This window comes from Dasypus novemcinctus, chromosome 22 (genome assembly GCF_030445035.2).
Source record: "Dasypus novemcinctus isolate mDasNov1 chromosome 22, mDasNov1.1.hap2, whole genome shotgun sequence".
Classification (NCBI taxonomy): Eukaryota; Metazoa; Chordata; class Mammalia; order Cingulata; family Dasypodidae; genus Dasypus; species Dasypus novemcinctus.
The window spans coordinates 62,293,325-62,316,137 of record NC_080694.1 but is presented as its reverse complement, the minus strand read 5'-3'; the positions used below and the strand labels follow the sequence as shown (position 1 = coordinate 62,316,137).

General features: G+C 52.3%; 1 protein-coding gene across 1 annotated transcript; it reads left to right on the top strand.

Moving 5' to 3' along the window:
* The first annotated feature begins 6,270 nt into the window (after window positions 1-6,270).
* PRSS16 (serine protease 16) lies at window positions 6,271-15,791 on the top strand. Its single transcript, XM_071211073.1, has 13 exons — window positions 6,271-6,310; window positions 6,461-6,577; window positions 6,897-7,045; window positions 8,849-8,948; window positions 9,087-9,216; window positions 10,474-10,597; window positions 10,892-10,969; window positions 11,048-11,095; window positions 11,587-11,877; window positions 12,622-12,763; window positions 14,651-14,830; window positions 14,909-15,054; window positions 15,150-15,791. The coding sequence occupies exons 1-13, from the start codon at window positions 6,271-6,273 to the stop codon at window positions 15,216-15,218; spliced, it is 1,614 nt and encodes a 537-aa protein (XP_071067174.1). The 3' UTR covers window positions 15,219-15,791.
* The last annotated feature ends 7,022 nt before the right edge of the window (window positions 15,792-22,813 follow it).

Here is a 22,813-nt window from a genome sequence, read left to right as displayed (position 1 = left end):
GGCCTCTCTGGGGACGCCCCGGGGAGCGGGCCTGCGGCTCCCCCCGGGATCTGGGGCAATTCGCGGTGCGGGGCCGCCGTCCTCTCCCTGAGGCGGGGCTGCGCGTCTCCTCCGTTCCTCCGGTGGCCCCGCTGCCCGCTCGGCGTCCAGGACGCGCAGCAATTCCAGTTACCGAATGGGGAACCGTGTGCGATGGCCTTTTGTGCTGGTGATCTGAGCTGAGAAAAACAAAGGATCTAGAACGTGGCAACTGGCAAACGGGTCCTGTCAATCAGTATCTGACACATTCCAGCAGCTGAGCTGCAGCTCCTCCCGGGAGGAGGCGCGAGGCCGCCCTCCCTGCCCCAGCACCCACAGCAAAGGACTCGAGCGGGCGCCGCAGGCCCCGCGCTTTGCGCCCCTGACGCGGCAGCTCAGGCCCAGCTCCCAGCTCCGCGCAGGTGCGCGGCGTCTGCGGGGCAGGTGAGCGCTCGGGGCGGAGCCGGGAAGGCGGCGGCTCGCGCTCGCTCCGCGGGAGAGTGTGTGAAGGGCAGAGGGTGAGAAGGGAAAGGAGAAGGAAGAAGAGAAGAAGGCATTCCCCAGCAAGCCAAGTGGAGACGGAAACTGACCAGACACATTCCAAAGAATCAGAACTTTGTGGCGCAGAAAATAAGGATATTTGATGTCCCAGAGAGGGACTCCGTAGGGCAGGGGATCTTAACAAGGGGTCTGTAAACTTGAACTGAAATTCAAAAAAGACATTGTTCTTGTGCGAACATGCTGGTGCGCGTGTGAAATCTTTATTAATACACAGTGTACTGTGGACTTAGTAAGGGGTCTGTGGTTTTCACCTGACTGGCAAAGGGGGCCGTGGAACAAAAAAAACCTGCCGCAGAGGCTAGTCCAGCAGCTTCTCCCTGGCCCCGCGGCTTGCCCTCGCTGGCCACGTCCCCGCAGCCCACCGTGGCAAGAGCGGGCGCTCTCCAGAGCTCAGCCTGCGGGATCCTAGGGATAATTTCTGTTCTGAAGAGGCTGACACAAAAGCAAGGGTCCTTCCGCTAAACGTGCTGTCCTCACACGGAGCGCGGGGTTGGGGCTTCCTCCTCACGTGCTCCCTCCCCTCCCCTCCTGCCTGCGCGGGGAAAGGAGTTGGGTCCACAGGCAAATACGTTGACTGCTACGGGGAAGGGAGTTTGGTTGTTCATTTTAAACGTGAAAAGTGTGTGGGAAAAGATACTTGCCCCCACCGTGACAATTTCCTGAGGGGAGACAGCTCCCAGATGACTGAAACAGGCTGGGGCACCTAGGAAAACTCCACCCTGCCCAGGGGACTTCACCGGAGGCAGGTTCCTTTGTCGTGGTGATCACGTCGCCCGAGGGGAGGCCCTGCCTAGGACTTCACTGGACGGAAAAGCTTTATTTCCTTGAATGTGACTTAGTTTTGCGTTGAGACTCTCTCCCTTCACGGATATGATAAGGGTGTGTGTGTTTCCACTAACCCACGGACATTCCGGCCCTCTCTGAAGTGGGGTCATCCTGACCCTCGGGACGCTGCTGACAGCGCAGCCCCGCCTCGCGCCCCCGGTCCCCGCGCGGGCCCCCCAGGCCCCCCGCAGTCACGGGTCCCAGCGCGGAGACCGGGTGTGGACGGGAGCAGGCGCCGCCGCTTGGATTCGTGCCCGCGCGCAGGGCGTGGACAGGGGGGTCTGCGTGTGTTCTGGAAGTGAGGCTCTCAGATTCCAAGCAGGAAAGCTCTGATTCGAAACCGAGAGGGAGGGCCCTTTCGATGTCAGTCAAATGTCTCCAACAATTTTTATTTTTTCTAGAAAATTATTATCAAGGGAACTTAGCTGACCTCCTCCCTGTACAGAAGGAGGCGGAGGACGCTGGCGTTCCACAGGGACAGGAGATCTGCGTTCCCCGGAGCGGACGCGGGCGCTCTCCGTGTCCCTCGGGGTCCCGCCACCCTTCCGCAGGAAGAGTCGCAGGGCTGTCTTTGCAGCTGCGCTTCCTCTGTGCGGACTGGAGAGTGCTCAGGGCCCCGGGCGTCGGCAGAGACCAGTGGAGGCTGCGGAGGCCTCGCAAGTTCTGGCGCGGGCGGCTGCTCCCTTGGGCAGAGTCCCAGGACCTCGGCGTCCAGCTGAGCGCGAGGTCGGCGGCCGCGGCCGCCCAAGTATTTCTGCTGAAGGGAGGCCGACCCTTTCTGGGGCGACCACGACACCCGCGTGCGCGCTACAATTGCGCACCGCTTTTGCGGGTCTCGGATTTCAGCCTGAGCGCGTAGAGGGTGACCTTGTTCCGCTGACCGCCAAACGCCCGCTGGGGTGAGGGGTGGGGGCGGCAGCTGCGCAGACGCCAGCGCCGCGAGCCAGGGCGGCGTCGGAATCTCGAGTCTGAGTGCCCCTTTTGACTTTGGGATTGGAAGCTGTTTCCGTGGAAACCAGATACCAGCAAGCGCGAAAGAGTTCACAATACTTGATCGTTTTCTCCTTGGCCATTGCCCTTCCCAGTTTTAAAAACTATAACCCTCCACATTTTAAAATTATACTCTTCTATTGAGGTTGAAAGTTACGTTGTATAAAATTAACCATGTTAACATGGTATTTAGTGAATTCATCATGTTGTGCAACCACCACCTCTGTCCAGTTTCAAAACATTTCCATCACCCTAAAAGTAAACCCCAAACACATGAAGCGATCAGTCTCTCTGCTCGCAGCCCCTGTTGCCACCAACCTGCTTTCAGTCTCTGTGGATTTACCTCTTCTGGATATTTCATAGAAATGGACTCCGACAATATCTGACATTTTATATCTGCTTCTTTCACTCAGCATAATGTTTTTGAGGTTCATCCATTTGTAGCATTGATCAGTATTTCATTTTTTTTAAAAAAAGCAGTTTTCCTCCACGTTTTTTACAACTAATTTATCATTAGATTGAGCAGTGGCTTTTCTAATTATTGATATTTTTAAAAATGAAACTGTTGCATTACCCTTTTAAATATATTGAATAGGTTATAAATTACAAATAATTCATACAGCTATTATTTGTGGAAAAAGAAATGCATGAACAAGTACTTTTTAAACAGCCTTTAATGTCATTCTGTTTTCTTCTTAAACTTCACTTTCTCACCAATATCATAATATGATTTATTCTTACAATTATTTTAAGCTTCCTACATCTTAATTTCTTCCTACAAAAACATATATGCACATTGCAATTAATTTGAGGGTAGGATAAGACTAATTTTAAATATTCCTCTGCTTTGAATTACCATTAAAATATTATTTGTGCACATTCATAACAACAGAAATATAATGAAATTGCAAAGTAATCAGTAACTGTAAAGATAAAAATAATTGGATGTTTAAATTACACAAATAGATTTTTAAAATTAGTCCATGTAACCATGGATAACTCTACACTTTGCCAAGATAAATAAAATTTCAGTGTTAATTTTGTGCTTTGTTCACAACTACCAAGAAAATATATTTCAATGAAAACAAATGGAAACAGATCCGGTTTTGTTATACCAGTCTCACAATTTTTAACACTTTTTGAATTACTTATAAAAAATCCCATAGTGATGTACCATTAATATTTACCACATTCTATCAGCTAATTGGATTGGATCCTCCTTTAATTTGTTGATTGGAAACTTCCTGAGTTGCTGAGAGACAGTTACCTAGATAATTAGAATGATTCAATTACCAAAATCCTTCCCCATCTGTAGCAGTTTGATATGGTTATGAATTCCAAAAATAAATATTGAATTATGTTTGTAATCTGATCTGTACCTGGGTTTGATTGAGTTATGATTAGGGCTTTGATTGGGCCATGTCTTTAGGGTGGGGACTCACAGACAAAAGGCATGGCAAAGAACAGAGTTTAGGGCTTTTAATGTTGGAGTTTTGATGTTAAAGTTTGAAGCTGAAGTCTTAAGCTGGAGCCCCAGGAAGGCAGGAAACTTGAACCCAGAGAGAAGCAAGACACTGGGAGGGAGGAACCCAGGGAGCCTGAACCCTGACAGACGTCGGCAGCCATCTTGTTCCAACAAGTGAACATAGACATTGATGAGGGAAGTAACTTATGCTTCAAGGCCTGGTATCTGTGAGCTCCTAGCCCAAATAAATACCCTTCATAAAAAGCAAGCAATTTCTGGTATTTTGCATCAGCGCCCTTTTGGCTGATACACCATCCTTTCCAATTGTTCTTGTGCTGGAGGCCAGATTTTGTTGTACTTTGAGTCAATGAACCTAGGTCAGCTATAAGAGGAGATGAACATGGCTCTTTTGGAAAGGGGGAAAAGGCCATTGAGAAATGTACACCTTGATCTCAGGACTGTTCTCTGACAGGTAAATTTTAGGTAAAACTCATATCGTGGTTGAGGATTAAGAAATTGATCGGCTCCTCTTGAAGGACTTCCTGTGTCCCCAAGGGTAAGCTCACCCTGCCTCAAGGGCTGCTGCCTTTGGCCCCTGGAACCCACTCCCTGAGAAGTGAAAAGAGTGTACGTTCACCGCTGTTACATTCCCTACATCCCCAAATAAACTCAATCTGAGAAATGGCTGGGGAGAGACACACAATGAAATGTAATTACTATCAGGGTTTGACAATAGTGGAGTCAGGAGAGAGAACATCAGGGCTTGTGCTATTTTATATGGGAGGTCAGGGTATAACCCATCTGCTACGGTGAATTGTGAGTAGGTACCTATAAGGATGAGAAAACAAGACTTGAAAATATTCAGGGGAAGAGCATCTCAATAAGGGTAAAGATTCTGAGGCAGAGGAGTGGCCGATGTGCTTGTGGGCTACAAAGAAGCCCAGTGTGACTGCAGCAGTGAGCCCAGGGGTGAGGCTAGAAGGCAAAACCATTTAGGTAACAGGACGCCAGGTCCTGTGGTTCAAAGACCATTTAAAGCCTAGATTTTAGTTTGAGTGCTATGTGGGGCCAGGACAGTGCTTTGAAGCAAGGAGTAAAATTCTCCCACATGTCTAAGAGGATCTTTCTGTTATGGAGACCAGTTAACAGTCTTCTGCAATTGTCCAAGTGAAGGCGGTTGCTGAGAACCAGCTCAGTGAAAAGTTGCTCGAAGGGAAGGCAATGCAGAACTCACAAAAGTAAAAGGACAGAAAGAAAGCCACAAGAGAGGAAATAAAGACGGGACCAGGGACTCACAGCTTCTGGAACTGAGAGCCTTGGCCCTAGTTTCCACATCGTATTTATTTAGGAACTAACAAGCAGCTGTTTGCTATCTGAACTGCAACATCGTCTACAGTAGAGAACAACTGCAACATCTACAATAAGGAACAGCTGCAATAGAACAGGTAAAACTTTTTCCCACAGTCGTTCAGAAGAAGGTGGTCACAATGGAGGTGGTGAGAAGTCATGTTTTTAAAGGGCAGCCAGCAGCAGTAATTGACGGCTTATTCATTTACTCAACAACTACTTATTGTTTTCCCACTATGTGCACTATTTTGGGAACTAGGTTTTAGTAATGGATGATAGAGATGAAAATACCTACCCTTATGGACTGTACTTTCTAGTTGGGGTTATAGACAATAAATGACATTAGGGAAGCGGATTTAGCTCAACTGATAGAACATCCACCCACCACATGGGAGGTCCAGGGTTCAAACCCAGGGCCTCCTGACCCTATGGTGAGCTGGCCCATGTGCAGGGCTGATGTGCACAAGGAGTGCCCTGCCACACAGGGGTGTCCCCAGCGTGGGGGAGTTCCCCCCAAGGAGCGTGCTCCCCCCAAGGAGTGTGCTCCCCTGGAAAGGAGAGCCACTCCCCACCCCCACGGAAAAAAACCCAGCCTGCCTAGAAGTGCTCCCCCCAGCTGACTGCAGCAAGATGATGCAACAAAAAGAGACACAGACTCCCGGTGCTGCTGACAAGAATGCAAGTGGACACAGAAGCACACACAGCGAATGCACACAGAGAGCAGACAACAGGGGAGGGGGAGAGAAATAAAAATAAAAACAAATCTTAAAAAATAAACAATATTAATAAAATAGGTACCCTGTTTAATAGCGATAAGTGCTATGAAGAAGAAAAGGAACAGGGAGGGCCACGATCTGGCAATTTTTAGAAGGACAATCTGGAAGCCCTTTCTGAACAGATGGCATTTGAGTGAAGGTGGGATCGAGGGGAGGGAGGGAGCCATGTGGATTTGTGGAGAAAGAGCCTCTTGAGAGAGGAAAAGAGGGGAGCTGAGGAGGGGGCGAGCCAGGTGGGAAGATCGCGGGCCAGATCGCAGGGCTGCAGAGCTGAGGAGAAAGGGAAAGATGGACAATAGAAACGGCAAGACGGAGGGCGCGCGGCCTGGCACGGAGAGAAGACTGAAGGAGAGAAGGTGGCTGGGGACAAGGCGGGGGAGAAAGGGCGCTGGAGCCCCTGAGGCGGACGGAAGGCGTGCGGGTGCCAAAGAGGAAGACAGAGGAAGCGGGCCACGGAGCTCCCAGAAGAGATCCTGAGGCGGAGGGGGCGGCGGTGGAGATGCAGAAGGGGGGGTCACAGGAGAGGAGGTGCGGGCGCCCCGAAGGTGGCGGGCAGAGGCTCCCAAGACGCTGCGCTCACCAGCCGCCTCAGCAGGTCTGCGCACACTCCCGCGTCGCGCCCCGCGTTCGCGGTTCCTACAGACGCCTGACGGCCCGCGGAGGCGTCTGGAAAGAAACCCGAGCTGCGGGTGAAGGGCGAGGCGCGCAGCGGCCAGGCCGGGCGGGATAAAGGGCGGCGGCGAGCAGGGGCGGCGCTGCTGCACCCGCCGCGGCCGGCATGGCGGGCGGGCCCGCGCCCCGGCTGCGCGCTCTGCTCCTGCTCTGCCTCGGCGGCGCCGCGGCGCCAGGTAGGCGGGGGCCGCGCGCTGGGCGGGGGGCGCCGGCGCCGCCTGACGCCCTCTCGTGTCCCCCAGCCTCCCTGCTTCGGCGCCTGGGCACGCACGTGCGGCAGTTCCGGGAGGGCTCCGGCCTGCGCCTGGGCGCTGCGGCGCCCCCGAAGGAGGGCTGGCTGGAGCAGCCGCTGGACCCCTTCAACGCGTCCGACGGCAGGTGCTTCCTGCAGGTGAGGCGGGAGGGGTGGCGCCGCCGCCCGCGCGCCCTCGCCAGGCCTGGCCGGGGGGCCCCTCCGCGCTCTGCCCGCAGCCTGCCTTCTGTGCCTCGGTCTCCGCGCTCACTGCGCAGTTTCCCTCCTTCTCCCTCTCTACACCATCCCTTTCCCTGTGCGCACCCCCCACCTTCGCCCGTACCCCTAGGGACCTATAGTCTAGTCCTTCTGTTTCTTAGATTCACCCCCCGGCCCCTTAAGCGCCCCTCTCTTTCTCAGTCACCCAATTTTGTTGTCCCTCCGTCTCTGTCCTTCAGATTGGACACTAACTCCACCACCAGGTCTCAATATGCAGCAAACAATTTGAACAGCCTTTGAAAGCACACCCGAGTTCAAGCCGTGGGAGCTCTGCTGGATTCTGAACAGACCACAGTTTCCAGAGGCAGTGGGGGCAGCAGGGAGGGGTGTGGGCCCTGGAGACCCTCCGCTGGGCCGGCGCCCCTGGGTGGCCCTGGGCAGTGGTGTTCATCTTTCTGAGCTGCTGGTTCCTCCTCTCTGAAGTGGGGTTCATCGTAGCTACCTCAGTGCTTATTTGGGGTATGAAATAATATGTTGCTCAGTAAGTACTAGTCATTAACTAACTTATTTTAATTAACTTAACTAATTAACAGTTGACATTAGGCAAATATTCATTGCACTTCTCCAGCATGCTCAGTCCTGCTTTGGTCTCGCTTAGCCGAGACGGTGTCAGAGTAGGTCACTTGTCACTGCTTTCTCACCAAACTCACATTATAGTCACACAGACACCTGTAAATAAGCAGGGCAGTAGACTTTAAACTGATAGGGAGAAAGAGACAAAATAAACAAATGACTGAATGGAGATACCCAACATTGCTTGGTCAAGGACGGTTTCTTTAAGGAGTGACATTTGAGCAAAGCCTGGGTCGTTGACACGCAGCAGCCAGACATTCCCAGAGCGGAGGGAGCGCACAGCGAGGCCACAGTCCCAAGGTGGAGCCTGCAGGGAGTTTGAGGGACCGACAGGGGGCCTGGTGGCTCTCTCAGCAGGTGCCATCCCCACAGGGGCTCTTAGGCCATGGTGAGGGGTGCCAGCATTCAGGTCCCCCAGCGTTCCTTAGCGTAGCTGACTGGGCGAGGGTCCTTTCAGTGTGTGTGAATATGGAGGCATGTTTATTTTCAGCTTAGAGCACTTAAAATTGAATTTAACCAATAGTAGCCACAGTGAGTTTTCATCAAGAAGGGGTTTTCTCTGGCAAAGAATGTATATTATATTCTTGTTCCATGACCTTTAGAGGACCTTTACATACATTTAATCTTTCCTTTTACATTTTATCACGATCCTTTTCGTTCAGCACTCGGGGCCACCTTGCCTAAATCGAGGGTGAGGGTCCTGAAGGCGCCCTGGCACTCATTCCCAGGTCAGCTCTTCACCCCATCCACATCCACCTTCAGGTCCCAGCAGCCCCTGCCCGAGGCCTTTCCAGGGGACCCACTGCCTTTGGAATAAAATCCGGGCTCGTCACCAGGACCCCCGAGCCCTCCTGGCCCGGGGTCTGCCAACTGCTCCGTCCTCTTCCTCCCCCTCCCCATCTTACTCTGCTCCCGCACCCAGAACCTGCTGCTTCAGACCCCTGCCCTGGACGCCCCCCTGCTGGGGTGCGCTTTAGACAGGAAAGCGATGGGCTCAGGCAGAGCAGCGCAGACACCCCTAAGCACCTGCGGGAGCTCTGTTAGACGGGAGTGCCGGCTGGGACAGGCCAGGGCCCAGGAGCTCCTCTTGCCGCCCCCCTCCCCACCTAGCGCTACTGGGTGAACGACCAGCACTGGACTGGCCCGGATGGCCCCGTGTTCCTGCATCTCGGGGGCGAGGGCAGCCTCTGGCCTGGCTCGGTGATGAGAGGTAAGAGGCAAGGGTGGGAAGGGACCTGGCTGGGGAGGCTGGTGGGCCCTCGTGGGGGTCGGCCTTTGTGGGGCGCGAGACCTGAGTCGCCCGTGTTCACGCGCAGCTCACGTCCTCCCCGCTGTGCGCTCCTCACAGGTCACCCGGCAGCCCTGGCCCCAGCCTTGGGGGCCCTGGTGGTGGGCCTGGAACACAGATTTTATGGGCTGAGTGTCCCTGCCGGGGGGCTGGAGGTGGCCCAGCTCCGCTACTTGTCCAGCCGCCATGCGTGAGTGGGGGAGGGAGCGCGGCTGGGGCCGCGGGAGTGGGGGTGCCCGCACCCCGTCATCTGCACCCGGGCCTGCCTTCCCACACCGCCCGTAGCGGAGCGCTGTGCCTCCGCCCCTCTGCTTTCCTCTCTGTCTTCCCCGTGTCCTATTCCTTCTCTCTCTCTTGGCTGTCTGGAGCCGGCTTTGGTCTCCCTGGCCGCCAGCACCTCCTGCCTGCGCTGCAGCCGCCGCCACCTCACTGGTCTCCCTGCTTCTGTCCTCCACCCACCCCTGTGGGCGGCCCGTTAGAGGGTAAACCAGACAGGTGGGGCCTTCTCTGGCCGTGACCCCATCCACTCAGAGTCTTTACGGCGGCCCCACGGCCCGCGGGCTCTGCAGAGACTCTCGCTTCCGCCTCTCCACCCATGGGCTCCCGGGGAGAGCCGTGCTGTTCCGCACACTTAGAGGCGCAGTCCTGCCCTGAGATACCCTGTGCCCTCTGCAAGTGCGGCCTTCGCCCACATACCCCTGTTTCCTCCCTCACCTCCTTCAGGGCACCCAGCCCGTAAACCCCCCCCCCTCTTCTTTCCCCTGACATCCTGCTCCCTGCTCTACTGCTCTCCCGGCAGCACCTCTCCCGCTCCTGCTTGCTGTCTTGACACGGGTCAGCCTTAGACTCTCCCTGCTTGTCTCTGTCCCCTCCTCGGCTCCATCTCTGTTTTCATCTGCGTCTGCCTCGTCTCTCTGTCTCAATCTTTTCTACAAGCCAAACCCATATCAAACCGGCAAGAACTGCAAACCGTTTCAGAAACGTCGGGGAGGAGAGAAAGGTGTTAGGACGGGAAAGAGAATGCCAGGCCCATCCAACGTCTCTCTCTTTCTCTCACTATCTGTGTCTTCTCCCTTCTCCTGTACCTTCCATCCCATCCAGCCTTGGCGGCCGCCTCCTCCAAGAAGTCCTCCTTGCCGGCTCCCGCCCCCTCCCTAGGCTTGTCAGGTTTCTGTTTAAACTGCCTTGGAGACTTTTTCTCCCCCACCTAGTCCAGAAGGGACTAGGCAGAAGACAGAACCTTCCCAGAGCGCCCCCTGACCTAGGCACACACGGGAGGTACTTGTGAGGTGGAGGGGGGTCTTTTTAGAAATGGACCAGGAGGAGAGCCCGGGTTTTGGCCGGACACCCCATTCTCGTCTCTGTCCTGGTTCCCACTTCCCCGCCTGGACCGAGGGGGAACCCGAGGGATTCCCAGCGAAGGGCGACAGCCTGCGCCCGCCCCCAGGCTGGCTGACGTGGGCGCCGCCCGCCTCGCGCTCTCGCGCCTCTTCAACGTCTCCGCCTCCAGCCCCTGGATCTGCTTCGGAGGCTCCTACGCCGGCTCCCTGGCCGCCTGGGCCCGGCTCAAGGTCCCGGGGCGCCTCCGGGGGGGGGGGCTGGGGTGGGGCGGGGTGGGAAGGGAACCCGGACTCGGGGTCCCGTCCAGGTAAGAGGGCTGCTCCCCCCTGCGCGCCCCCTCCCCGCTTCCGGGGCGCTGTCTTCCCGAGCGCGCGGGCCCCGGGCCAGGGCTTCCCCGGGCACCGCGCCAGAAGCAACGCACCCGGGGCCGGAGTCCAGCCCGGGGGGCCAGGGCGCGTAGTGGGGGCGGAGGGTGCGGGGTGCCCGTCCTCCAGCCCCCAGGATGACGCCGCCTTCTGCCTCAGTTTCCCCACCTCATTTTCGCCTCCGTCGCTTCCTCCGCCCCGGTGCGGGCTGTGCTGGACTTTTCCGAGTATAATGACGTAAGGCTGGCGGGCGCGGGAGGCGGGGGACTCGGGATCCTGGGTTCCCTGACACGGTCCCCGGCGGCCCGACCACAGGTGGTGTCCAGAAGCCTCAGGAACGCGGCGATCGGCGGGTCCTCGGAGGTAGGAAGTGGGGCTAGTCTAAGCAGGGTGGGGACCTCGAGGACGGCTTGGACGCCAGAGAAGAGCCAGGCAGCCCGCAGGAGCCACCTGCGCGCGGCGGGGGCCACCTGCGGGCGGTGGGAGCTACCTGCGCGCGGCGGGGGCCACCTGCAGGCCGTGGGAACGCGCGCAGGTGCGCAGGGCTAGGAAGAAGGTGGGCTCTGAGGATGGGGCGGGGCCTTATAAAGGGGCGGGGTCTGTGCGGGGATCCCCCCACCAGAGGAGGGGGCTTTGGCGTGGGGGGTCCCAGGAGGGACGAGCCCGGGGAGGAGCCAGAAGGGGCGGGGCCTCAGGGGAGGGCGGAGCTCTGCGGTCCCCAGAGAAGCCCCCGCCCGGCAGAACTGGGAAGTCCTAGGGGCGCGCGGATCCCAAAAATGCCCCGGCGCAGGGGGAGGCCCCAGGCGCCGAGGCCCCGCGCGGGCCTTCGCCACCCCGCATCTCGCTCCCCGCAGTGCCGGGCGGCGGCGGCCGCGGCCTTCGCGGAGGTGGAACGGCGCTTGCGCTCGGGCGCGGCGGCGCGGGCAGAGCTGCGGGCCGAGCTGGGCGCGTGCGGGCCCCTGGGCCGCGTCGAGGACCAGGCGGAGCTGCTGGGGCAGCTGCAGGCCCTGGTGGGGGGCGCCGTGCAGTACGACGGGCAGGCGGGGGCGCCGCTGAGCGTGCGGCAGCTCTGCGGACTCCTGCTCGCCGACCGGAGCAACTGCAGCCGCCTCGGGCCCTACGGCGGGCTCCGGCGGGCCGCGCAGGTGAGGATCCCGGGCGCGGTGGCGGGGAGTCAGCAGGTCAGGACTCCGGCTCCACCTCTGCTCGGTGACCTCGGGCAAGCGACAACCCTCTCTCAGCCTCAGCTTTACCGTTTGTAAAATGGGGCTGACAGCACACAGCCGGCAGGGGAGTGAAATCAAATGGGGCGTGTGCAGCGCTGGGCGTGCAGGATGCGAGTGTTGCCAGCTATGATTATTTTTCTGTTTGACCTGTCCTGTTCTCTCATCTTCTCTGGTTCTGTGCAGCAGTGCCTGGAACACAGCAAGTGCACAATTAGTATTAATAGAATGAGTGGAAAATGTAGCCTTGGGGTCAGAGTTCACTTAAGGACCCGAGCCCCTAGCCTTGGAATCGCGGTTATAATCCAGCTGTCACTTTTCCAGCTGGGACAGGTGCTGTGCTAAGCGCTTCCCAAATACGGTTCCCCTGAATCCTCACCATAGTCCTGGGATACAGTCACTGTTATCATCCCACCTACAGAGAGGAAGCTGAGGTCCCAGAGACTCTCGCCTGAGGTCTCAAGTCATGGGCTCCCAGCCACCTGGTACAGTGACTTCTGGCGCACAGGAACCCAGGCACCCACCTGCTCCCACTGACCCCGAGGAGCACCCAGGAGCCCACCTTCTGACCTCTGACCTGTGGGGCCCCGGGCCCTGGCCCGCTGCCTGGAGGAAGGGGCATGCCTGCATGTATGTGTGTGTACGTGTGTGTGTTCTGTCCCCCAGATTGTCATGCGCAGCCTGGGCCAGAGGTGTTTAAGCGTCTCCCGAGCGGAGATGGTGGCACAGCTGAGGGACACAGCAGCGCCAGTGTCGGGCGTGGGCGACCGGCAGTGGTTGTACCAGACCTGTACCGAGTTCGGCTTCTGTGAGTGACTCCCCCACCTCGCCCCCGAAACGTGCATCATGTGCTGTGCCCCAGAGAACCCCCTCGTGGGTGGTCGGGGCACGTTCATTTCCACCGGGCCAGCGGCCTCGTTCCTGGGCCTGTTACCTGCCGCATGTGTGGGGGGGTTAGACAGTCACGCTGGCGCGTGCGTGGGCTCCCCTTCAACCTGCCCTTCCTCTGTCCCCACCCCAGATGTGGCCCCACCCTCCTGCCACCGTCACAGCCTGGAAACCTGGGTGTGGTTTTGGATGCCTCGCCCATCAGCCCAGTGTTGTGTCAGTCACCGGGTCCTGCCCGTTCTGCACACAAGTGTCCCCAGGCTCCCCAGGCCCCTTCTATTCCTGGGGCTGCTGTGCTGCCAGAGCCCCCAGCCTCTCCTGCCGGGACCACTGCCCCGGCTTCCTCCCCGCTCTCCACGCCTTCCCTGCACCCTCCCACCCGCCTCCCAGGAAGCATCCAGAAAGACCACTCTACATATGACCTTGTTCCTCCTCTGCTCAAAACCCTTGCATGGCTCCCCAGTGACCCCAGGGAAGGGCTGCCAGATAAAACACAAGATGCTCACTGAAATTTGGATTTCAGATCAACAACAAATAACTCGTAATCTCCATATGCCCCCAAATATTGCCTTGGGCATACTTACACAAAGAAAGTTTTTTTTTTCCCTCTTGCAATTCAAATTTAACTGGGTCTCCTGTATTTTAATTTGCTAAGTCTGGCCTCTCTAACCCAGGGTAAAGTTAAAATTCCCTACCATATCTCTAGAGGCAGTGAGGATGGGGGTTTGAAGCAAAAGGTTCCAATCCCAGTGCCCCCGTGTCCTAACTATGTGACTTGGACAAAGTTGGGCAAATGACTTAACCTGTGACTCAGTTTCTACATCTGTAAAATGGGGATAATAACAGTGCTTCTCTCCTAGCTTTATTTTGAGGATTAAAGAAGGTGATATATATAACATACGAAAGAATAGTGCTCCGTAGGCACCTGCTCTTGTTGCTGTTATTATTACAAGGCTTTCCATACTTTGACATGGAATAAGCCATTCTTCCCAACACCTCAGGGACTTTGCACATGCTGTTCCCATTGCTTGGAGTACTCATCTTTCCCTCTTGACACAGTTTACTTGTGTTCAGGTCTCAACACAAGAGGCCCCCTTCTCAGAAAGCCTTCCCAGTCCCTCAGGTTAAATAACCCCCCACCCACCCACCGACACACACTCCCAATAGCTCCAGATTCTCTTAGCGCCTTCCACAGGGACACATTCTTTATTGCCTCTCTCCCCCTCTGGACAGTGAGTCCTGTGACAGCAGAGCCTCAGGCTGTCCCGGTTGCTGCTCTGTGCCCAGAACTGCCCAATATACAGCTGATGACACAGTAAATGGTGAAGGAAGGGAGGAGTTAACGAACGAAGAGGGGGCTCGGGAGGGTGGCTTGGCTCCGAAGGCACAGGGAGCGATGGACCCCGCGCAGAGGGGACGTGGTCTGTTGCGTGCTTTCACGACCCCCAGCCTCTCCTGCCCCCAGATCTTCGCACATGCTCTCCCCTCGTTGTTTGGCTTTCTTTTCTCCCTCTTTGCTTGGCTCTCCTCTCCTGATTTCCTCAAGTCTTCTCCCTTGCAGGATGCTGCGCCCGAGCCTCTCCCGCTGTGATCCCTGCCCCCTGGCCTTTCCCATCACAGCCCTGCTGACTCTGGGTGGCCCCTGCCTGGGGCGTTGGTCTCCCTCGCTGGCCTGTGAGCTCATGGCAGGGAGGGGCTCCCCTGTCGGTCCTCACTGGCGAGTGGGTCTGTAAATGATAGTAAAGGAGCCTGGCGAGGGGGAGGGCTGGCCATAACCCCCCACGCTTGTCCCTATCTCCCGCCGCAGATGTCACCTGTGAGGACCCTGGCTGCCCTTTCTCCCAGCTCCCAGCTCTGCCCTCCCAGCTAGACCTATGTGAGCAGGTGTTCGGGCTCTCGGCCTCGTCCGTAGCCCGGGCTGTGGCCCGGACCAACTCCTACTACGGCGGCCAGTCCCCTGGGGCCACCCAGGTGCTGTTTGTTAACGGTGAGCGTGCCACTAGGACTTGGCCCTGGGCCTCCAGCCAGCCCCAGCCCGACACCTCATCCTCGCCGTTCTTTCCAGGGGACGCAGACCCCTGGCATGTGCTAAGTGTAGCGCAGGCCCTGGGGCCCTCGGAAGCAGCCCTCCTCATCCCTGATGCCTCCCACTGCTTGGACATGGCACCTGAGAGGCCCTCAGACCCCCCCAGCCTCCGCCTAGCGCGCCAGGTGAGGGAGAAGCGGCTCGGGGCAGTCAGGACGCCCAGGCTCTTTGCTGGTGCGAGGGTCTCATTTTCCAAATCCACCCCCCTCCGCCCCCACAGAAGATCTTCCAGCAGCTGCAGACCTGGCTCAGGCGAGCCAAGGAGAGCCAGGTTACGGATGGGATCTGAGCCCAGTGTCCTCACCCCTCCCTGGGCGGCCGTCTCGGTCCTGGACACAGCCATTCGTTGGGCGAGAGGAAGCAGCTCCTTCGGAAGGAGACAATTCCCTGGAGTTGGGAGTGAGCACCTGTTCTGCCTACAGCTGACTTAGGCCTGCAGGCATCCCCAGGCCCAGCTAGAAAGTGCTTTGTGATCGAGGAAGAGTCTGTAAATAGAAGCAGATGGGTATTCTCATGGTGAATACTGGTGTTTTGAAGGTTGAATGTCAAATGTCAAAGAAAGGTAGCTCCTCCTGCTGGAGCCCTCCCCCTGCCGATCAGAGTCCATCTCGGTCCTGTCGTTTCAGCTCCTGGGCTGGGTCCCTGTGTATCGCTCCCTTTTTGGACCTCAAATAACTGCATGTTTCACAATAATGCAAGGTGGTGGCGGTGGGGTTATGTATGGGAACCCCATATGAGGTTATGCATGCTTGTTTTTTAGTTTGCTTTTTAAGTTCACAACTTCTACTATACATTTATTGTTTATGTAAGTGTATGAACGATACAGTTCAATAACTTTTAAATAAAAAAACAGCAACCCTGACCCTGTCTCACCATTTCTCTTATTGTGTCCCTTTCCCTCATTCGCTTCCCCTCTAGCTTGTCTCTGTGTCTGTCTGTCTGTCACAATTTCTCTCATCCGTGTGTCTATGTCTTGGTCTGCCTATATTTCTATCTCCCAGTGTATGGCTCTGTCCCTGTCTCTCAGTCATAGGGTTTTTATCTCTCTTATTCTCTCCTCTTCTCTACTCTCTTCTCCTCCCTCTCTCTTTTTTAACAAATCAGTTTTATTGCTGCATATTAATAAAGCATATAATCCATCCAAAGTATACAATAAATGGTATCTGGTCTTTTATTTGTATTTTAATATTACAAAATGTTAATATCAGATGAAAACATAACCAAAGCAAAGTATGGACAGTATTATATAGTAATATATTAATGATATTCCATTAAGGGTTAAAAAAAGAAACATATAAGGGAAAGTAAGTAGACACAAGATACTACACATTGCTCGACTCCATCTATAAAAATATAAATACAAATAAACTAGAAACAATAGCAGCTATATATAGCAGGGGAAGCATAGAGAGACAGAGGTGATGAGTTTTTTTGTTTATTAAATTATTATTGGAATAATGAAAATGCTCTAATACTGATTAGAGTGATGGATGTACAACTATGTGAATATTCAGTCTTCTCTCTTCTGCCCCTAGCTGTCTCTACCCCTGGGGTAGACTGTACTGTGTACCCCAATTTGGATGTGTTCTTGGTGTGGTCCACCAATGGGTATAGACCCATTGCAAATAAATCTCTTCAAGATGTTCTTTCAGTTAAGGTGTGGCCCTGCTGAGTCAGGCTGGGTTTTAATCCAGATTACTTGAGTCCTTTATAAGCAGAGTGAAAGATGGAGAGAGAAACCACAGGGAGCGGCCAGAAGCTGGAAGTCAACAGAACCTGGAGGAGAAAGGAGAAGACGCTGCCCTGGGTATGTCCAAGGATGGCCAGCAGTCAGCCCCAGAACTGCAGTCTTCTGGGGAAAGCATCGCCTTCTTCACACCTCAATGTTGGACTTCTCCTAGCCTCCAACTGCGAGCCAGTGAATTCCTATTGTTAAGCCAACTATGGTATGGGATTTGTTTTATCCACCAGGAAACTAAAACCCCACCCTGTCTTCCAACAATCAAATCGGCAGCTCCCTGGCACATCCACCTTCCAACACCAGCAATGCAGGGTTGTGGCCAAGCCTCCTTGATGAGATACTCCCAGATCCCGGGAGGGGGGGCCAACCCCAAGGATGCCTGCATAGTTCACCTCTAGAAGCAGCAAGTCAAGGAGACTGTGTGCTCTGGGGAACTGGGAAGTTGGAGGAGAAGTAAAGACAAGTCAGGAGAAGGGAGGCCGGTCAGAGAAGCCATAGAGCCCCTTGTCCTGTGAGGAAGTCCCTTCCTGCTACTCTTGGCTCCAAACCCTGAGAAATAGCATACATTTTTCCTTCTGATGGCCAAGCCCTGCTCACCAGGGACTACTGTACCCCTCATGCTGACGTCTAGGCTCAACACCTCTCTACCATATTTAGCATCAACACTGGGTCTGACACATGTTGGTTGCTCACAGGCAAAAGAATGGGGTCTAGCCTAAACACTCAGCACACTCTTGGTTTTCTTCCTACTTCAAGGGATGCACCTTCTCAGTTTCTTTTGCTAACTTCTTGCAACTTGACATCTGAATGGGGTTGGGTTTGGCACTAGGCTACCTTCTCTTCCCAAGCATTCTCAGAGCTTCTCTATTACTGCACCTGCGGTGCCAGGCCTGGCTTTCAGATGTGCCAAGGTACTGAGGGTACACTGCAGGTCTGTGGTTGCCTGAGTGCCCGGGATGGTTACACTTGGCTCACCAGTCTCAATTTTTCACCCATTCCTATATAGTATTATTGTCTCCCTGTATCTGTCTATGTAGAATAGGTTGGAAAATTCTGAGATATGCACCCTTCCTGCCCTACCCGTGGCCCCTATTGTCCATTCTCCACCTGGCATCTACAGTAATCCTTTCAAAGGGTAAATGAGATCATGACACCCACTTGCTCAAAAAACCCTCAAGTCACTTCCCACTGCAACAAGAATAAAATCCAAGCTTCCTGCCCTGGCTAAAAGGCCCCACATACTTTGGCTTTTGAACTCCTCTGATAATAATCTATTATCCTCTTTTAAACTCCTCTGATAATTATGTCCTATTATGCTCTGCACTGCAGGCCAACCACATAGCTGTAGACTCTGAGGCTTTCTAGGCTTTGCCTCTCTCCACAAGGTCAACTGTAGACTATTAAGTAAACAGCTCCGTCTCTTTCCCCGGGGTTCCAGCTTAAGGCTTCAGCATCAAACTCCAACATGAAAACTGCAACATCAGAAACCCCCAACTCTGTCCTTTGCCATGCCTTTTATCTGAGTCCCCACCCACCAAAGGGTGGGGACTCAACACCCTACTGGCACAAGAGGTTTACATAGTTACTTAATCAAGTAAACCTATGAATACAGTATAATCTAATATGCCCAGAGGAAAAGATCAGTTTACAAACATAATCCAGTATTTCTTTTTGGAATTCATCAATAATATCAAACTGCTCCACTCACCTTTCCAACAAAACTCATTCACTGTCTACACAGATTCTGGAAGAAAAAGTATATCCTTTTTGAATTAGGGCTCGTGAGTTCTAGACTCATGGATGAACTCAGTATGGAGAATAGTAAAAGTACAGAGCCCTTTCAGAGCAGATAGGCTGTAATTTTAGTATGAAGTGGGAGAAGGAAGACAACAGAAAGGACTTACCACTGACATAGGGAAATGATATATGATAGAATGAACAGGGTTTTTTGTTTTGTTTTGTTTTGGTTTTTTTTTTTTTGTTTTTTTTTAGGTACCAGGTTCCGGAAATTGAGCCCATGATCTCACCTGTGGGAAGCTGGTACTCAACCACTGAGCCACATCAGCTTCCCTGAGTTAGTTGTTTTTGGTTGTTTCTGTTTTTTTTTTTTCATTTATTTTGCTTGTTTGCTTTTTTCTTTTTCAGAAGGCACTGGGAACCAAACCTGAGGTGGGAACTGTGTGAGGCACGTCCGATCCCAGAACTAACGATTTTAATGGAAGACCAAATAAATAATTCAAAGGGAGAAGGGCAGTTTCCAGGAAAGGAATTGGAATATTCAAGGAAAAGAATTTGAGAGCTACTAAGGGAGAATTTGAGGGCATTATGAAGTGAATTAAGAGAGGTTCTAAGGAAAATTAAGAGAAAATTTGAGGGAAATTGGAATATTCATGGGGAGAATTTGGGAAGTAAAGAAATCGTATAAAATCAAAACGAGAATTTGGGGGAAATAGTTGAGTTATAGATAGTTCTTAAACAAAATAAGTATTTGGACAAAAATAAGGGGAATATTTGGAGTTTCAGGTGGGAAAACTTGGGAAAAACAAGACACACATTTTATTTAATAAAGGAAATTTAAGCAAGACAAGAAGGAGAACCTGTGGGAAACATGGGGAATTGGGGAATTCCAAGGAAAATATTTGAAATTTTGAAGAGAGATCTTGTGAAGACTTGGGAGTTTGCAGAGGAAGAACATGTGTGCAACTAGGCTCTGTCTTTGCGAGAAATCTGAGGTCCTCTCTCTTCTCTCTAGCTCTTATGCTTTCACCAGTCCCAGCATGTGGTGGGAGTGGTAACGGAAAGTCTTGAACAAAATGAGGGCCTCAGAAGGAACGCAGAAGTGGAAGAAGATGGCGAGCCAGGTCCTGGCTGACGTTTTCTCTGATGTGGAAGCTCTGTGGAGGCACCCGATGCACACGATCAAGTGGGGCTTCTGTCCTGAGCACTGTGCTCTAGAGCTGCCGCTCTGACCCGACTCCTGGAATAACCTCCTCTCAGGGGTGGCATTCCAGGGGCCTTGTGAAAGGGTGTGCCCCCAGCCCCCTTCCTTGACCACAATCCCAAAGCAACACACTGGAAGTCTCTCAAGTTGAATCTACTGAAGAGGAAAGTTGGAGGACTCATGCTCCCTGCTACTATAAAGCTAGAGTATTGAGGCAATGCATGTGTGCAGTAGAATGTTTCTAGGAAGAGTAGGGCAGTTTCTAGGAACGGACTCACACATATATGATCAATTAATTTTCTTCAAATGTGCCAAAGCAAATGAATGAGGAAGGCTTTTTAAAAAAAAAATGATCCTGGAACAAGTGGATACAAGGATGGGGGGAATCAACCTCAAGCCTCACCTCCCCCCATACATAAAAATTAAAGCAAGATGGATCATAGATCCAAATGTAAAGGTGAAATTTTAGTTTCTAGAAACAAAATGAGAAAATATCTTCATGGCCTCACAGTAGTAAAAAATTTTGTACAGAGGACAAAACTGTGTGAAATACATTAAAAGGGATAAATTGGACATTACCAAAATGAAAAACTCATCATTAAAATGATATCATTTAAAAAAAATAGAAGAAAAACAAAGAAAAAATCAAGATATGGAAAGACAAGTATAGTAGGTTGATATGGTTATGAATTCCAAAAATAGATATTGGATTATGTTTTGTAATCTCGTCTGTACCCGGGCATTATTAAGTTATGGTTAGGGCTTTGATTGGGCCTTGTCATTAGGGTATTGAGTCCCCTTTGTGGGTGAGGACTCATAGATAAAAGGCATGGCAAAGGACAGAGTTGAGGGGTTTTGATTTTGGAGTTTTGATGTTGGAGTTTGATGCTGAAGACTTAAGCTAGAGCTCTGAGGAGTAAGCTCACAGAGGAAACAGAAGCAAGTCCTGGGAAGAGAGAGACTCGGAGTCCAGAGAGAAACAAGACCCTTGAAGGGAGAAACCCAGGAAGCCTGAACCCTCACAGACATCAGCAGCCATCTTTCACCAACACGTGAAAATAGACTTTGGTGAGGGAAGTAGCTTATGCTTTATGGCCTGGTATCTGTAAGCTCCTACCTCAAATAAATACCCTTTATAAAAACCAAGCAATTTCTGGTATTTTGCATCAGCGCCCCTTTGGCTGACTAATACAACAAGCAACAGACTGGGGAAAACCAACCATAGTACATACATCTGATGAAGCACTTGTGTACAGAGTATATAAAGACCTATAAATAAAAAATAAAAACACAAGCCAATAACAACAGGCAAAACACTTCACTAGCCTGACTAGTGACTCCTCTAGCCTGCAGTTTTGACTAAGTTTGGAGCAAACTACAGATCCGAGAACTAGTTGTGTTTTAATATGGAGTCCCATGAGGTCCCAGCAGCCACAGAGCCTTGCTAATCTCTCCACATATCCTCCATCTGAGCTCTGCAAATGCAGAGCAGAAATGGAAGTGAGTCCAAGCCTCCACATGCCCCTGGCTCAGTGAGTTTCTGCACATACATGGAGTAGACAGAATATTTTATCTAAAATATCCATTATTCAACAAAAAAGAATTATGAAACATGCTAAATAAAGCATGACTCCTTTCACAGGGGGAAAAAAGACATTAGAAACTGTCCTAAAGGGGCTTCACTGTTGATCTTAAAAGACAAAAACTTCAAAGGAGCTATTATAAATATTTTCAGATAACTAAAGTAAACAATGTTGAAAGAATTCACAGAAAGTGTGACGACAAAGACTCACCAAATAAAGAATACCAATAAAGAGAAAGAAATTATTTTTAAAAAGACAATATTCGGCATTGAAACGTAAAACAATTTAAATGAAATATTCAGTACAGTTACACAGCAGTAGATTTTAGCAGGCAGGACAAAGAATTAGGAAATTTGAAGATAAACGGATAGAGATAATCCAATTTGAAGGACTGAAAGAAAACAGAATGAAGGAAAAGGAGCCAACCAAGCCTTGGAGAACTTTTTATTGAGTGCACCACCAGAAAGAGGTGGGGTGGGGAGAGAGAGGGGGAGAGAGAGGGAGAGAGAGGGAGGGAGAGAGAGAGAGAGACAGAGACACAGAGAGAGAGAGAGAGAAAGAAAACTGCCAACCAAGAATCCTATATCCAGCAAAGCTATCTTTTAAAAAATGAGGGCATTCCCAGGTAGAATTTGTTGCTAGTTGTCTAATACTAAATATTAAAAAAAAATTCTTCCAGCTGATAGGAAGTGACACACAACAGTCATTCATATCCACATGAGAAAACAAAGATCTTCAGTAAAGACAATAATATGGACCTGCGTGAAATCCATATTTCTACTTACAACAGTTATTTTCTCAACTAGACCTCTTTTTTTATCTTAGGATGTACCAGGTATTGAACCTGGGACCTCTTATATGGGAAGCAGGCGCTCAGCTCCTGAGCTATGCCCAGTCCAGCAACTAGTCCTCATCTTTCAGACTGCCACTGTGACTTGGTCTGTTATCTGGCATCATGTAATTATGACTAAAATTTTGTGCTCAGAGCTTTGGTTTATATTCCTTTTTAAAGGTCATTTATGGACTTCCAGGAAGATGGCAAACTATAAAGACTTGGGACTATCTTCTTTCCTAGAAAAATAGCTAGAGGACAGGAAAAATGGATTGGAAAAATATTTCTCAAGGGATTAGGATATCAGGGGAAGGCTGAACACTGCCCAGAAGAGAGAGGGACAAAGGAAACAATCACGATGGCAAAAACCGTGAGTTGGAAGTGGCACCTGCTACTGCCAGCACCCTTCCTCACACTAAGGATGCTTTTGAAATCTCAGGACTTAGGCCCAGCAGCTACAGACAAAGGGGGCCCCAGGCATCCACCTTCCCTGGATAGGGGAGAAAGAGGGACACAGCTCAAGGCTGACTCAGCTTTTGACCTAAAAAGTTGGCCTGTTGTGTCCCAAGAGCCCTTCCAGGATGCATGGGGCCACACCACGGTTTGCCTTGTGAGCCAGTTCAGGACTAAAGAGATCCCGGACTGAGGAGCTCAGACCCTCTCACTCTCCTCTCTCCTAACCAGGGCTGATTGTTGAGGATGCAGTGGGAAGTGGAATTATTTCCTACCCGGGGAAATGGAGGGGACTCCCAGGTTGGAGAACTGTCTCTGAGACAGTTTGAATTAC